Source organism: Cryptotermes secundus, unplaced genomic scaffold (assembly GCF_002891405.2).
Source record: "Cryptotermes secundus unplaced genomic scaffold, Csec_1.0 scaffold369, whole genome shotgun sequence".
Lineage (NCBI taxonomy): Eukaryota > Metazoa > Arthropoda > Insecta > Blattodea > Kalotermitidae > Cryptotermes > Cryptotermes secundus.
In genome coordinates, this window is record NW_019725844.1 from 1224676 (window position 1) to 1240336 (window position 15661).

A 15661-nucleotide genomic window follows, 5' to 3' on the forward strand; every position below is an offset into this window, starting at 1 on the left:
AAACGCGGTACTACAAAAGCTCTGCCCACAAAAGAATTAGTTCGGTTTCTTTTGGGTACCCCATCGTACGTAATCGCGATATTTGTCGTTTTCTACGTAAATATGGATTGCCTTGTGCTTCAAATATATCACTTGTTATTCAGCGGACTTCCGGTTTCATACAGACACTATTTTATGAACATTTGGATTTAACCGGACATTTGACAATATCGGACGAGCCCTCTCCCAGTTGGTCCTTTAAATGAGAATATATTGTCGCATGTCGCCTATGTAACGCGACAAATGACTTGAAGCAGGTCTCGGATTTGGCGAATGTTTATTAAGCACTCGCTTTTACACTTACACAATTCACAGTTTCACAATTACTGCCACTCACAATATCCTCTATACGCTTCTTCGTCACTATCACAACGATCACAACTTTCGCTGCTCTCGGTCACGTGTTCTCGGCGACTGCTAGACTTCAAGTAACTCGTCTGTCAAATCAAGTCAAAGTCACATTGCGACTGACGGTCAGTCAGTCTGTCTGTCTCTTGGTGTCGAGCCCAAGCTGGGGCTCATGATCAGATTTTTTTTTCTTTTCGTTTGTTTCATTATATGAAAGTTACTGTCCTGTCCGTTTGTGGCGCCCTCTCTGACGAGAGGTCTGGTCTGTCATTTGTCAGTCATAGACCGTATTAGTAAGTCCATTGTCAGTATTTACATATATTTACAAATTTAATCTTAATTCATATTTCTATGTACAATATATACAAGGCCTCTGTCAATCCAGGCTCAGTACAGCAGATTATGCCCTATTTCTAGTAGTAATCCTTACCACGGAAGTCTAATCACTTGAACGGTCGTATGCCTGATCGCCGCCAAGTTTAAGCCTCTTAAACTTTCTGTGTCGGGCTTCGCCTTGTCCGATGTTGCGAACATTCTCATTTTCATGATTTTGTATGACTTCTGCTTGTTTCCTGCATAATTTTGTTATATAGTCATATACGTATGGGATTTTAAATGCCATGTGCAAATCGCGGACCGGTGTACGCCTTGGAAAATTGCAAATGGTGCGGAGAACCTTGTTTTGCAGGCGCTGCAATTTCACTAGATGAGTGTCTGCCGCGAATTCCAGCATAATGACTAGCATAAGTCATTACGGATCTAATGAGAGCTTTGTGGAGGGTCATTTTAATGTTAGCGCTCAATCGCTCACTTCTGAATAGGGAATATACTCTAATGAATGTTCTGAAGGCCTTGGCTTCGATCATTTCTATGTGCAATCTCCATATAACTCTCTTATCGAAGATTACACCTAGAAATTTTGCACTGTTTACAAATGGAATATTTCATCCATTTAGAGTGAGACAAGACTCAGGCGGTCGACTACTACGAGAGAAGTAGAACCCCTGAATCTTATCTTCGTTAATTTTAATATTCCAGCGCTCACATCAGGTCTCCATTGATCTGAGACCGCGCTGGAATGTTCTAACAATAAAACCTCGTCTGTCAGAGCCAAAGTCACATTGCGACTGACGGTCAGTCAGTCAGTAAGTTTTGGTGTCGAGCCCCACCTGGGGCTCGTGGCCAGATATTTATTACTGTTTGACAGTTACGGTCTTGTTTTTGTGGGGCGACCTCTCTGACGAGAGGACGGGTCTGTCTTTTGTATATGGTGCTGGTCCTTGTCAGCGCAGTCTTTCTCGCGTCAGAGTCCCTATGGACATGCGACCATATTTTACTACGTATCTCAGATTTGTGACTTCCCTTTTCGTCGCCTCCTACGAATCGCAGGGTCACAGTGGAGGTATTCGACCCCGCCTCCACACGGGTAAACCCCATCTGTCAGAGTCAAAGTCACATTGCGAGTGACGTCCAGTCAGTCAGCAAGTCTTGGTGTCGAGCCCCATCTGGGGCTCATGACCAGATATTAATTATTACCGTCTGACAGTTACGGTCTCATTTTTGTGGTGGCCCTCTCTGACGAGAGGACGGATCTGTCTTTTGTATATGCTTCTGGTGGTCGCCAGCGCATTCCTTCTCGGATCCGAGTCCTTGGGACTCGCGACCATATGTTACTGTCTCAGATTTGAGACTTTCCTTTTCGTCGCCTCCTACGACTCGCAGGGTCACGGTGGAGGTAGAGGTGCATTGAACCCCCTTACATAGGCCTCTTGCGGACCATAAAGAAAACAGCCTATTTTGTTGGAACATGTTTACCGACCGATTGTATAGCAACGGCCACGGCACGGACTCCATAGAAAACGCCGCACTCCCATTGTTACCTTGCGTGTATTCGGTCGCGAGGTGTTTTGCAGTTGGTTACCTAGCAACGCTGTGTCCATCCACGTTACAATATTATGATGTATTTGTTTTACATATCCCTTAAACCCTTCCAGATATTATTGGAATGTATCAGAAAAGACTTCATCGAAATGTGCCAGGTAACTGAGACTTTCATCTATACTGATCCATAAAGACATCCTACTTTACAGAAGACCATAATAAATTGACTTTTCTCTGTATACCTAAATCAATTTCAAATACTCTGTTGAAACTCAATATGATATACTTTCATCAAAAGTTGTTGATCATTTCTAGTTTCAGTCACAATGATCCACAATAAACCCCAGTTTGCATGTAGACAACAATTATCCGTTCCATGACCTCATAAAAGCTTTTAGAGATGTTGAAATCTAATATAATACACTTCCAACAAAATATACCAGAATATTATTTTATTTTCAACCATACTGATCCATATTGTGACATGTCACCTGGAAGTCAAAACAGTGGAGCGGTAGAGGCAGCCATTGCTAGGCAACGGCAATAGATACATACGCAACAGTACAAACACTCGCAGTTGGTGGCTAGCTACCAGCACACAAACAAAAAAAACCATTGTTATAAGTCGCTACTAAGCAACGACTAGTGAAAACTCAGCAGACTCAGAAGGGTTAGTGAGTGGTGTAGTTACTTGCAGAGTGTGCAGAACAGAGAAAGTGCTGTAATTATTTGTAGTTAGGAGCCATAAGCATCCAATAAATGCAATAACTAATCTAACTCCGTGCCTGGTTACAAAGAGTTCAAAACTGGGTTTGAAGAAGATATGGCAGCTATTCAGTTAAAAAAAATAAAACATTCAGATAATACAGTATTTGGAAAAGCGATAATAGTTAGACAATCTTCAAATATCAAAGAAGCTTCCACGTTCATCGAAAACCCCGCACGTGAGCACAGAAAGAATGAGAAAGCAAAACCCGACAACGCAACGATTCTGCTAGGACAAACTGTTTACCAAAGATCCGAATCTTCAATGACGGAGACAGAGGAAGATGAAAACAGAATCAAAAGTGATTTTAATTATAAATGTGGATTTGAATTGAAAGATGAACAATGGAAAAAAGATACTTTATTCAGAAACTGGAATTCGACTGAATTGCCTAACATGGAAAGACAGCGAAACGTGTCTAGTTATTATTTAGATAGTAAACCAAAACTACTTACATTACCGCCGTTTACAAATGGAGGTGACAATTTTCATTGTTATCTGTCACGAAGTTCTTCTGTTAGCATATCTGCTTCAATTACAGAGTTGCCCAGCAGCAATCCATATGAAGCTGATTATAGCAGTTCAACGAACTTCCATGAATCCTTCACTGAAGAAGAAAATGAAGTTGATAATGATAGTTCAACGTATTTCCGTGAATCCTCCACTGAAGAAGAAAATGAAGTTGATAATGGCACTTCAAGAAACAAAGCCTGCGTAACATCAAGAACTGCAAGTCGGTTCCTTGTGTCTCAGTTTCTGGGCGAACTTCTGTCAGACATTAATGGAAAGCGCTATGGTTACGGATTCGGATTGTCCTTCAACCGATCCCGTCATTCCGAGGATGGAAGCGATCCTGAGTTAGATTATTATAGCATATCTGGAGCTTCAACACCATGGGAAAGACAAGCTCGCCATCCGGCCATGTACATAAATAATCCACTGCAACAATCGACTCTGGAGAGTAAAACGCTTTCGGAACTTGAAGAGTTATTAGATAGTCTACGTTCTGGCATCCAGTACGCTGGGTCGTTTTTAGAACGACAATTAAAGTGTCGTGAAGCCCTCATTTCATGCCGTGATGAACAGAATGACATGATCACGGCGATTCTACAGGCTTTATCTGGAAAGAGGACTCACGACACACGAATTCGTTTCAGTTCAATGCCCTATCCGGGGGACAAAGCGTTCACACAATGGCAGGTCACTATGCAGATAGTTGCAGCGCTACCAGGTGGTATCCCTTCGGAGTTCAGGAGAAGGTTGTGGTTAGCTGTGTCCGAGAAGCATCTGAGGTCGCGGGGTGTAGATTGGAGTCACGCGGAGAAGTTCTGCTTCAACAGATGCAGCAACCCAGATGACGATGAGCTGGGGGTGCGAAATATCAAGGACTTGCGTCGGGCAGGCTGTTCTTTGTTTTGCGGTGCGGTCACTGAAGAGAACCAGAAGCAACTCAAGCGAGTGCTCCTGGCTTACGCTCGCTGGAATAAGGCAGTTGGCTACTGCCAAGGTTTCAACATTCTGGCAGCTGTCATACTGCAAGTAATGGATTACTCCGAGAATGATTCTCTCAAGGTAATGATCTACCTGATTGAGGGAGTTCTGCCGGAAGACTACTTTTCAAACAAGTTACGTGGATTGTCTGTAGACATGGCTGTATTCAGGGACCTTCTGAGGCTAAAACTGCCGATACTCTCGCAACATCTGGACCAGCTGCAGAACGGTGGCAGACACAGTGCAACGTTGACAGTTTATGAACCACCTCTGATCAATGTGCTAACAATGAAGTGGTTCCTCACACTGTTCTCCACCTGTCTGCCACATTCAACAGTGATCCGTATATGGGACCTCATTCTCCTTGAGGGCGACGTGGTGCTGTTGAGGACAGCGTTGGCAATTTTGGATCGGCTGGCAGATTACATCATGGCTGCAGAGAGGGCTGATCAATTTTACAGCATAATGGATGTTCTGACTCGAGAGATGGAGTTGGATCTCATGGATACGGATAATTTAATCAAGACAGTTCTAAATATTGCACCATTTCCATTTTCTGAGTTACTAGAACATAGGGAAAAATATCTGTACAACATCAAGCCCTTGGCACGCACTTTGTCCACACTTACTACGACCTACTCAGACGACGACGACGACGACGTTGATGATGATGATGATGATGATGATGATGAAAGTACAGACAAAGATGATGAAAAAGTAGGTGCTTCTATAACCTATAATATAACTGCACCCTTCAGGTCGACACGAAGAGGATATTCCTTGGTTCGAGCCGAATCACCATCTCGTACCTCATCAGCTAAAAACTGCAACTCTACTGCACCTGATACGGGCAGCCCAGCACTGGATATATCAGCACTGAAGCAGCAATATGCCAAGCTACGAGGGCGACAAAGCCAATATGATATTCTCACTGTAGCTTGTGCCCGGCAAACATTAGGACCAATAGTTCCTACTCCTGCCACTATGAACCATTTACAGTTGGAGAAGAGTGCTGTACGCACTGTGAGGTGCAGGAGGGATGATCCACCCCCAGGGGCAGTGCCATGTCCAGCAAATATTGCCTCAAGATCTGTTCCTAATCCACAATGGGATCAAGAGCTATTCCACACTATTCCCCTAGGACAATTGACTGCAGCATCAAATGTTAAACTAATGCTACCGCAACTGCAGAAAACAGCAGACAGTAACAATGTGTGGATAAACACTGCACTGGAAGAACACTTCCAAGAAAAAGCAGCGACAAGGAAAACACGCTGCAGAATTAGTTGAAAGTGTCCTTTATGTAGACATAAAAAAGCTACAAGGTATTAGGCATGAGAATGCAGTGTGCAGAGGAATATCAGTAATCAAATAACCAGAGTTAAGGGCTGATTAGGCTGAGAGAAGCAAGATACTGAAAGTGATGACAGCAAAAGCAGCACATAATATGAAAAGTTGGACAGTTGCCTGAAAATGGTCGAGTACAGCCAAAACATGTAGCAATTTCTAATGTTTAATTTTTAATTTTATGTAAAGGAATAAGTTTAAATAAAGTTGCATTTAAGAAAGAAGTGAATGTGCATAAGTGTATTTGTACTGTATTTACAACAGTGCATTGTTTAAGATAGCTCTTTATTCATTATGGAGTTTTCCTCACTGAATCGAATATACAATGGGGATAGGTAAGTTGATGATGTATGTAAATGATCTACTTATTAGTCATAGCCAGTGTTTAAGCAAAATCACCATTGCACCTCCTCTTGGAAAATCAGAAATTATATACCTTTCCCTGACTATTCTGTCTTTGAGTTGCATAATACTCCAATAAGTCAACTTGAATGCTTCTTTTTAATCTTACTTAAGTAGAATAAAATGTTAGTTTTTATGCAGAAGTTTGATTGAAAATTTTTCCCTTCTTTGCTAACTAATGATAGTACCCACATCACAATGGACAGTATCCATTGGAATTCTACATCCATTTGAAGGCCTTTAAATTATTTAATGGACAAATGGATCCCTGGTACCCTCTTACCTGGAAGTGCATCAAATTCCGCTATTGACTGTATTGCTGAAACTGAATCATTGAATATAACAAGCTTTTCAAAGGGCCCAGCTCTTCCTGAACTGCATTAATGCTAAGCTCAGACTCTGTCTCACCATAAAAGTAATTGGCATGTTGTGTAACAGAAAAATAAAAACTAATTTGCAGTAAATTCCTGCTCCAACGTTTTCATTGCCTGTGAATCTGTATAAATGTGAAGCCAAATTCATTCAAGATAGTGCATGCATTTTTCCTAATGCTGACGATTTCACTACTAATGAATGTTTATCTTTATATTTTCTATCTTGAAGGAGGTATATTTTATAATTTACTCCAATGCGGCCTACAGGACAAAGAAGTAGCAAAAGGTTTTCCCATTCTACCTAAGTAATGTACTTTTGTTGTTATGGCACCTTTTTTTGCGTACAGCTGTTCTGAGCTTTGCGATTTCTATCTTGATATTTGTATTGTGACCAACATGAACTGTAAGGTAAACGTGTCAACCTATCTTGTGCTTACAAGTTGCAGAAAGTTAGGTGAAACTGATTTTTAAACCACAGTTGCATAGTTGCAGAAACAGAGAAAGCAAAATTATTTGACGTGAATAGACAAGAGATATGCATGAAGTAACAATATGAACACAATGGCACTGCTAATATGAAAAAATATCTTATTTTTATGTCCATTTTCCAGTAAAAATTTGTTTTAAGGACAAAAAATCTACTCATGATGAAGTAAGAACAAATGGAAAAAATATCAGAAAAACATAAACATTTGGTACTTCCTAATAACAGTCCAAAATTTATGCTGAAACACCTTGAGTAACATCTTATGAATTCTGCAATAAATATTGTTACATGCTATGAATAATAACATGTATTCATTTCTTTGTAGTTTTATAACAATCATTATGAAACCGACACCTGTTTAAAACAGAAAAATTCATTAGTCCTGTGGCATTTCATCCTGAATGGTTTCATTGTATACTGATACCTGATACTTAATGTGTCACTATTTTGGTGTAATATCAAAAGAAAGTGACTCCGTGATACAAGTCTGCAAGCAAACTATACCGACCAAGCGACCGCCGCTTGTTGGCACAGTTAGTGCTAACTTTAGCGGATAGAGGGTGTTGCGTTGTCAGAGCTATGAATCCCCATGACCGTTAATTTAGATTTTCTAGACCTGACAAAAGAAAGTGACACGCAGAAAAAATGGAATCTTTGTATTACTAGTAATATAGGATCCAAACAAGATAGTATGTGGCCATAAGTTGCACTGTACACCAGCAAGGACTGCTGCATAGCAGGAGTTAAACCAGTCATCTACCTTCTCACAAAGCTTTCACAACTTAATACAATTTTTATGTCAAAATAAAGCTTTTTGGCATGTTGTTTTCTTTTAGGGACAATTTGGTGTTTTTATGGAAGACCAAGAAACCAAACATCAGATTTTGCAAACAAGACCTCAGTGTTAGTATGTGTAATTATTCAAAATAATAGACAGGGAACATTGGAAATTTGGATGGCTTTACCATGTTACATTAGCTCCTGATGCATGTACCACCAGATTTAGAATTAATATGAAGCCAAAGGTCTTGCATCACAACCCCCCTCCCCACCCTACCCTTAACACAATAAACACCTTCACAACCTTCGACTCCTAATATAATTGCTTATAATTTGTTTGATATGTACATGCTATTTCAGTTCAAATATTGTTTGCCATTTTCATATTTAAATCCAAGCATTTGCAGCCTTAATATTTATTTCAATGTAACCTTAAAGGATAGGGCCGCGCCATAGCTCAAGCGGTTAGTCGGTCAAGTGGGATTTGTGGTGGACAAAGTGGCGCTGGGGCAGGTTTTTTCCGAGTACTTCGGTTTCCCCTGCCAATCTTCATTCCACCAATTGCTCCACTGTCACCCTCACCTATCATCTGGGGCTGGTACAATAGGCCAGAAGTGGCCACAGTACAAGGGACTTAGTCCCACCCCACTAGCAATAAAAAACACCTGTAAAGAATGGTAGCTGGGACAGCGCAGTCGGTATAGCGACTGGCTGGATGACCGAGGGGTTGGAGTTTGAGTCCCGGTGGGGTCATGAATTTTCACTTCTCTATGTCGTCCACACCGGCTCTGGGGTCCACCCAACCTCCTATCCAATGGATACCGGGGGCTCTTTCCAAGGGGGTAAAGCGCCCGGGGCGTGAAGCTGACCACTCACCTCCAACTAGTGCAGAGGTCAAGAAAATGTGGATCTATATATCCACTCGACATTACGCCTCCATCCTGTAAAGAATGGCAATTATTTTCTACTTACTGGGAACTCCCGAGTGACATCCGCTTATCGGCGAAGTTAGTGGCAACTTCGGTGGATAGAGAGTGTCACGTGGTCAGTGCAACGGATTCCCAGGGTCGTTAATATCGGTTTTCTAGACCGAAGCAGCTACTTTCCCATTCAAGTAGCTCTTCAATTATCCTCACTTGGCCGAGTGGACCCCGTTCCAGGCCCAGTACTTCACAGAAAATGTGGTAGCGCCTGGAATCGAACCCGGGACCTCGGGATCCGTAGCTAGGAATTCTGACCAGTAGACCACAGAGGCGGTCCACTTACTGGGAAACATTGTCTAATAAGGCAGTTAGTGGTTAACAGCAACCGAGATTAGTGTATTAACCTTTGACGTCCGAAGCGCACTGATCGGTACTTTGAGTATGATCGTCGTGGTCGTCGTGGCCAAAGTACCCCGATTCATGCATTCATTTAAACGCCGCTATTTCTGAACAGATAATAATTCAATGTACATACCTTTTGTTTTTGTAATTATCTGCTTGATGTACATAACAGGCTTCATCGACCGCGTCATGCAACTGAATCTCGCCTTTGTATGGTACTTCTTGAAACACCCCAAAATGCACAGTCTCACGTAACATACCTCGAACTTCGGCTGCCTCTCGATTTCAAAATCTTCCAAACGTTTCATCCTCGTTTACGACGAAACTACTATTTTCGAATTCACCATAAACTCACAAAAAACCGAATGCACCCTGTATCTCTGCTACGATGCAAGTTTTTGTTTGAGACTTTAGAAAGGTCAATCTTCTCCTGCAGACGCAATGGAATAGCTTGGCACTAAAGCAGGGAACAATGCATTTTTCCTGTAACCTTTGAACTGCTATGCTTTCACTTTTCTATCCTTTAGTCAAAAGACTAATATCTGAAGTGTGTAACAAAGATGTGTATTTTGCCATCAGAGAACAATATGATTTTATTGCTGCCAACTGTTTTATGGCACCAGAGAATGCGAAAATATTTCGAGTGTTTCAAGCAGGAATAATTTTATAATGCAGAACTGCTCTGTGAAAAGGCGGGAAACAATTTTTACCGTGTGCATCAAAATTACAAGAAAAAAATAGGGCTAGAATATAACTTTTTGTCTAAATATCTTCAAATCTGCCGTTATAATAAATGACACTATGTTCTTTGTTGATAAAAACAAAGTTAATTCCATTTATTTATCATAAAAATGTACTAGATACAGCATTTTCAAATACAACTAAAGTGTCCTAACAGGAACGCAGCACTTTTAAACGCTCACCAGCAGTAAATAAACTCCAGCCAGCTCAACCTAAGGTTAAGAAAGATAAGAGCAAAAAGAGAAAGGGACCACCTGTGAACTGAGGCATCAGGCATTACTGCAGTATCCAAAAAAAACTTGGAGAATGGGTAAATAGACAGAAGAAAAAAATAGAAGGGTTATGTGTCACAAATGACACCTGATCAGTGTGCATGAATAGCAAAAGGGAACACTCCAAAAGAGAAAAGATTCCTGGAAGAGTGCATGAAGTAGTATTCATACCTTTGAGAAAATCAGCCCATAGGCTAATGCAGTTAAGGAGGGGAACAGGGTGTAAATATTTGTTTGCAACAGAGACCAAATATGAGCCTTCGGGAACTTGAACGAACAATCAGTTTTCATCTGGATCTAGGTTTTGTGCCTCCTTGTCATTCTCAAGAAGAGGGTTCTTTGATTTTGCTGGGCGTGTGTTCGGCCCCGGTCAAGAGAATAAATAAGAGGGACAACACGAACCTGCTTGGTTTACGAATTCCAATACAGTTTTAACAAACCAATTATAAATATTTTAATGTATTGGAACAGCCGCTGTAGTTGCAAAGACTTTAGATTTTACACCAAATTATATATTATTAATATTATATGTATACATTTTAACTTTCAGAACATATTTTGTTATAGTAGCTTCCAAATGTATTGATGTAAAGGTGGTCCCTCGGATGACAGTCTCTGAAGACCAAAACATGTAAGGGCATGAATAATTGAAATAAGAAAAATCTTCACCAGTCACACTAGACGGAACTGTTTAACTTCTCATGATATTGTTAGTGTGATGGACCAGAATGAAACAAATCAAAAACTTGTTGGCCAGTTCTACTCTTGCTGACCACGATACCAATATACAATTACTCCGAAACTCAAAGACTGACATTTCACTAAGTACTACATCCACTAGGGTGTTTTTTGTTCTGTGGTCAAGAAATATATAAAATCATAATGAAACTAACAGTATACATGATTCTTGGTTTATTTAACATAGCTTTTCAACTGCATTAATGCCAAACAGTACCTACTGTTGTTTTATTTACATAAACTAAAGTGAAAGTGAACTAGTGTCACCTCGCTTCCTACATAAATGCAGCCACCAAACCCTGAGATACACAACTCATACCAGGCTGGATCATCAAGAATCACCATCAAACCAATCCTGAAGGATGCCTCAGCATTAAATTTCTAGCACATCACCGGCCAAGAGTTGCAATGACACTTATACTATGCTCTGCTCTGAAAAATTTCCTAAGATTTCAAATTCTGCAGACTACTTTACTTTTACCATGCCTTCAGCTTAAACTGATTTCAAACAAACTCAAACTCTGCAGCTTGAGTCTGTAAGCAAACTATACCGACCAAGCAACCGCCGCTTGTTGGCGAAGCTGGTGCCAACTTTGAGGAGCTATTCAAAGAAATAGTGGCTCCGGTCTAGAAAACAGAAATTAACAGTTGTGGGGATTCATTGCGCTGACCAAGCAACACCCTCTATCAGCTAAAGTTGACAGCTTAAACTGATTTAAACAGAAAAAAGTGGAAATATTTCCTGTAACAGCTGGCTCCATATGTGTATTTAGAAACAAGCAGAGCAATGAAGACTGGAGTCTTCTCAGCTGAAATGTAACATAGCAAGTTTAGCTTGCCACATTCTTGTGTTGGTTTCTTATTTGGCAAGAAAATTTTACACAAAGATGGAGGCGATATATTACTCTAAAACGTTGGATTCTCTCCAAACTACGTGGTGTTACAACCCAGAAGACTGCATCCTACATAGCCACTGCCCTGAGAACATAATTCAGCATGGCAGAGATGTTAACTAAAACATGAACACATAAGAACTTAAACACATACATAATACAAATACTTCATGGGATTATAAATTAAAAAATTACAATGATCTATGCATGTCAAAACACTGCATACAAATGGAGTACGTATTCTATTTACTTATTAGTGGGCTATTTACTGATGATTTCAGTATCTAGACTATGTACCATCAAAGGGATGATCTGGAAGGAAGTGGTTGTGGCCTAACAGAGGTACTAGCCTGGCATTTCTCTGGAGCGACTAAGGAAATCCACAGCAAAAAAACTCAGGACAGCCAATGTCCTGGACAAGCACTTCCCAAATAGTCGGTAACAGAATATGTAGAATGCCCTGGAATTGCGTGTGAAAGGTAAGTAACCCAAGAACAATCACGATCACAATGAACTACCTTAGTACCTTACAGTATTGCAAGTAAAGAAAATATATGAAATGAGCGAGAAAATGAAGACAAACAACATGCACAGCTGCAGTAATTTCTTCTATTGACCATCAGAATAAATAAAAACACCCGCAACCAAACAGGGAACACGCAACACGAGACACGATATACCCTGAGAATAAGAGGAACGACTCCCATAGTGGTGAAACTATGCATGGTGTTAGAATTGGGACAGATAAGATAAATAATCTTAACAAGTTTTTAGTATATATATATTTATTATAACTGACGAGTACTTTTAAATACTTTTTAAATTTTACAATGACATAAAGGCAAGCAATGAAATAGATTGACGTAAATAGGGCACCTGATGATGGCACTGTAGTGCCGAAACATGTTGTGAAGTAACAAGTGAAATTGAGTGCACTAAAAGACAGACACTGCTTACATATCATGGACGAAGATCAGTGCAAAAGGACGCTAAAATACAACAAAATAAAAATATACATACAAAACATTTTATATACTAGCACAAAACTGTCGGTATTGCCATGCGTCTGACTGACTGTTGACAGGGTCTGGATTGGATTACCACTTTAAGACATAACCTATGACTACACATAATTATTGCGCCACTGCTGATTTCCACACTTTACAAATCACTACAGCACATGCTTAGTCTTTTCCAGCCTTCAGTGTCTTCACTGTTAGTTGCCTGGTAATGGCTCCAACAATGGCTATTCCTCTGCTTCCATGCTCAAGTCCTCTCTGAATGGTGGTTCCCTTCCAACTGAACTCTTTTCTTCATAGACTCCTGCACAGAACTAATCTGGCTACCCCAACTGTCTTTCTTATAACTCTTTAGCATGACCAGTGCAAACAGCATTCAATCTTGTATGCATATCGACTGCTGCAGGAACATGTTTATCAAGTCATTCCCTAGTAGTGGCCATCTATTGTTGCTATTATTTCTCCAGCTACATAGCTAGATTACTGCTACCTGTTATTTAAATTTCTTACTTGCCTTTACCTTCTTTATTGAGTACTACATCTGGTCTAGGAATACTGTGTGCATATATTGCACCGTATAATTTGGATTTAGCTATGAAGATATTTTTTACTAGCACACTCTGTTTCTGGTACAAATAGAGACAACTGATTTGCCAAAATGTGAATTCAGAATGTCGCTTTAGTTCAAGAACAGGGTGGCTGCCATGTGACCTGCATACTTGATGTGCTGCATGATCCAATGGGAGACACACTGGACTCCAAACAGAAAATTGTTACCTCCAGGTAAGACTGAACTATAACACATATATTCTTCATTTTAGGTTATGCCAATTTTATAACTATATTATGTTATTACATTTTTTTATTTGATAACACTGGTGATTATTTACTTTTAAATTTTAATATTGTAATAAATTTGTATTTTGTTGTAAAATATAGAGAAGCTACTGAATCCATGCATATGTACATATTGATGTGGAGAACAGAGCAGACATATTTTACATCTGAGCATGAACCCCAAAAATATTGTGGGAGAACGGAAAGGAATGTACAAACAAGAGGTTCTCGCAGTGGTAATTATGAAGACTTCTATCTTCTGTATTGTCTGCTACATACTGGTTTCTTGCTTGGCTTAATCTTCAGTCCTAAAGGTGGAAGTGAAATGTTCCTCCAAAACACTGGCTTTCAGCGAACTACATGGCGTTAAATCCAAGAAAACAGAACACTTAAAGAAATATAAATGATTATGTATCTGATGATTCTGTTTTGGCTTCAGAGTGATGATGAAAGGGGCACTGAAAAAATGTCAGCATCCCTGAGAGTGATACAGATCCTGATTATGATAATGATCAGAATGATGCCCCTAGCTCTTGGCCCCATATTATGATAATGACAATGACAATGCTACTATTTCTGTTTTGTGCTGCTGGTGATGATGATTATACTGTTCCAGCAACAAGTAACAGTGGTAATGTAAATGCTTCCTGGAAGAGGGTAAATAATCATGGACCCAGCCTGTAACTCCATGGAAAGGAAACTTACCTGATGGTCCTGAAGATCCTTGTCCACCAATACATTACTTATGAAACTTTACTGATGAAGTGTGGCTGACAAATATAAATGATGAAATTAATTTGTATGCTTACCAATGTGATCTTAGCAAAACTATCAATATGACTGAACATGAAAAGGTACAAATTATAGGATGCTGCTCTTTAGGTCAGTCTATGGTCTGTCTCCCTATGGCAGGAATGTACTGGAAAACAGAAATCAGAGCACTAGCAATCGCTGATACCATGAATAACACTAGGTGAGAAAATACAGAGTTGAAAAGTTATTTTGATAACACTGAACTTTCAGAAGAAAAGAACAACAGTTTATATAAAATTAAGCTTTTTGTGGCTTCACTTTCTTTTTTAATTAAACCAAATTCCCATGAAGTAAAGCTGTGTTGAGCAATGAATGATTCCATTCAAAGGCAAATGCAAATTCAAAAATTCTATGAAGGATAAGCCAAAGAAAAGGGGATATAAGCTTTTGTACCACATGACTCTGGAGGTATACAGCACAATTTCGAATTATATTCTGGTGATGTAGAACATGATCATGCCCTCATATATAGATATAAATGGAAATATTGTGCTTTGCCTTAGAAAAATTATACCAAGCAATTATTTTCACAAGCTGCACTCTGACAACTGGTTTACAAGGATTCCGGTTCAAGATAAATTTGAAAAAAATGGGAATCCAGTGCTTGGGAACTGTCTGGCCAAAGAGAGTGCATGGTTATGAATTATCATCAAGAAGTAAAAGAAGTCACTGACAGGATCACAGCAATGAAGTGGTATGATGATTATTCTCTTTGTAAGATTTGAGGCTTTCACGGCGGTGACTATGAAGAAAGCAGTCTTCTGGGATTTTGCACCGTGTATATGTGGTGTTAACCGACGTTTCGGAGGAACGTATCGCCTCCATCTTCAGGGTAGAAGAAAAAATATATAAGAAATCTGCAAGCAAAGAGACCGTGAGAACCAGTAAAAGCAGACTGGTTTTACCGGTTCTCACGGTCTCTTTGCTTGCAGATTTCTCATATATTTTTTCTTCTACCCTGAAGATGGAGGCGATACGTTCCTCCGAAACGTCGGTTAACACCACATATACACGGTGCAAAATCCCAGAAGACTGCTTTCTTCAATTATTCTCTTACTGGGCATATCTGTTGGTGCATTCCTGACTTCTAAGGTACAATGACAGAAAA

The 15661-nt window shown here is 39.9% G+C and overlaps 1 protein-coding gene across 1 annotated transcript in view; it reads right to left on the minus strand.

Annotated features, from left to right (window-relative positions):
- LOC111863693 (torso-like protein) overlaps nt 1-9563 on the minus strand; it is a 125900-nt gene extending 116337 nt beyond the window's left edge. The window contains exon 1 of the mRNA XM_033751160.1: nt 9501-9563. Within this exon, the coding sequence (XP_033607051.1) occupies nt 9501-9548 (48 nt within the window). The 5' untranslated portion in view covers nt 9549-9563. The remainder of the gene's footprint in view (nt 1-9500) is intronic.
- Between the last annotated feature and the right edge of the window lie 6098 nt (nt 9564-15661).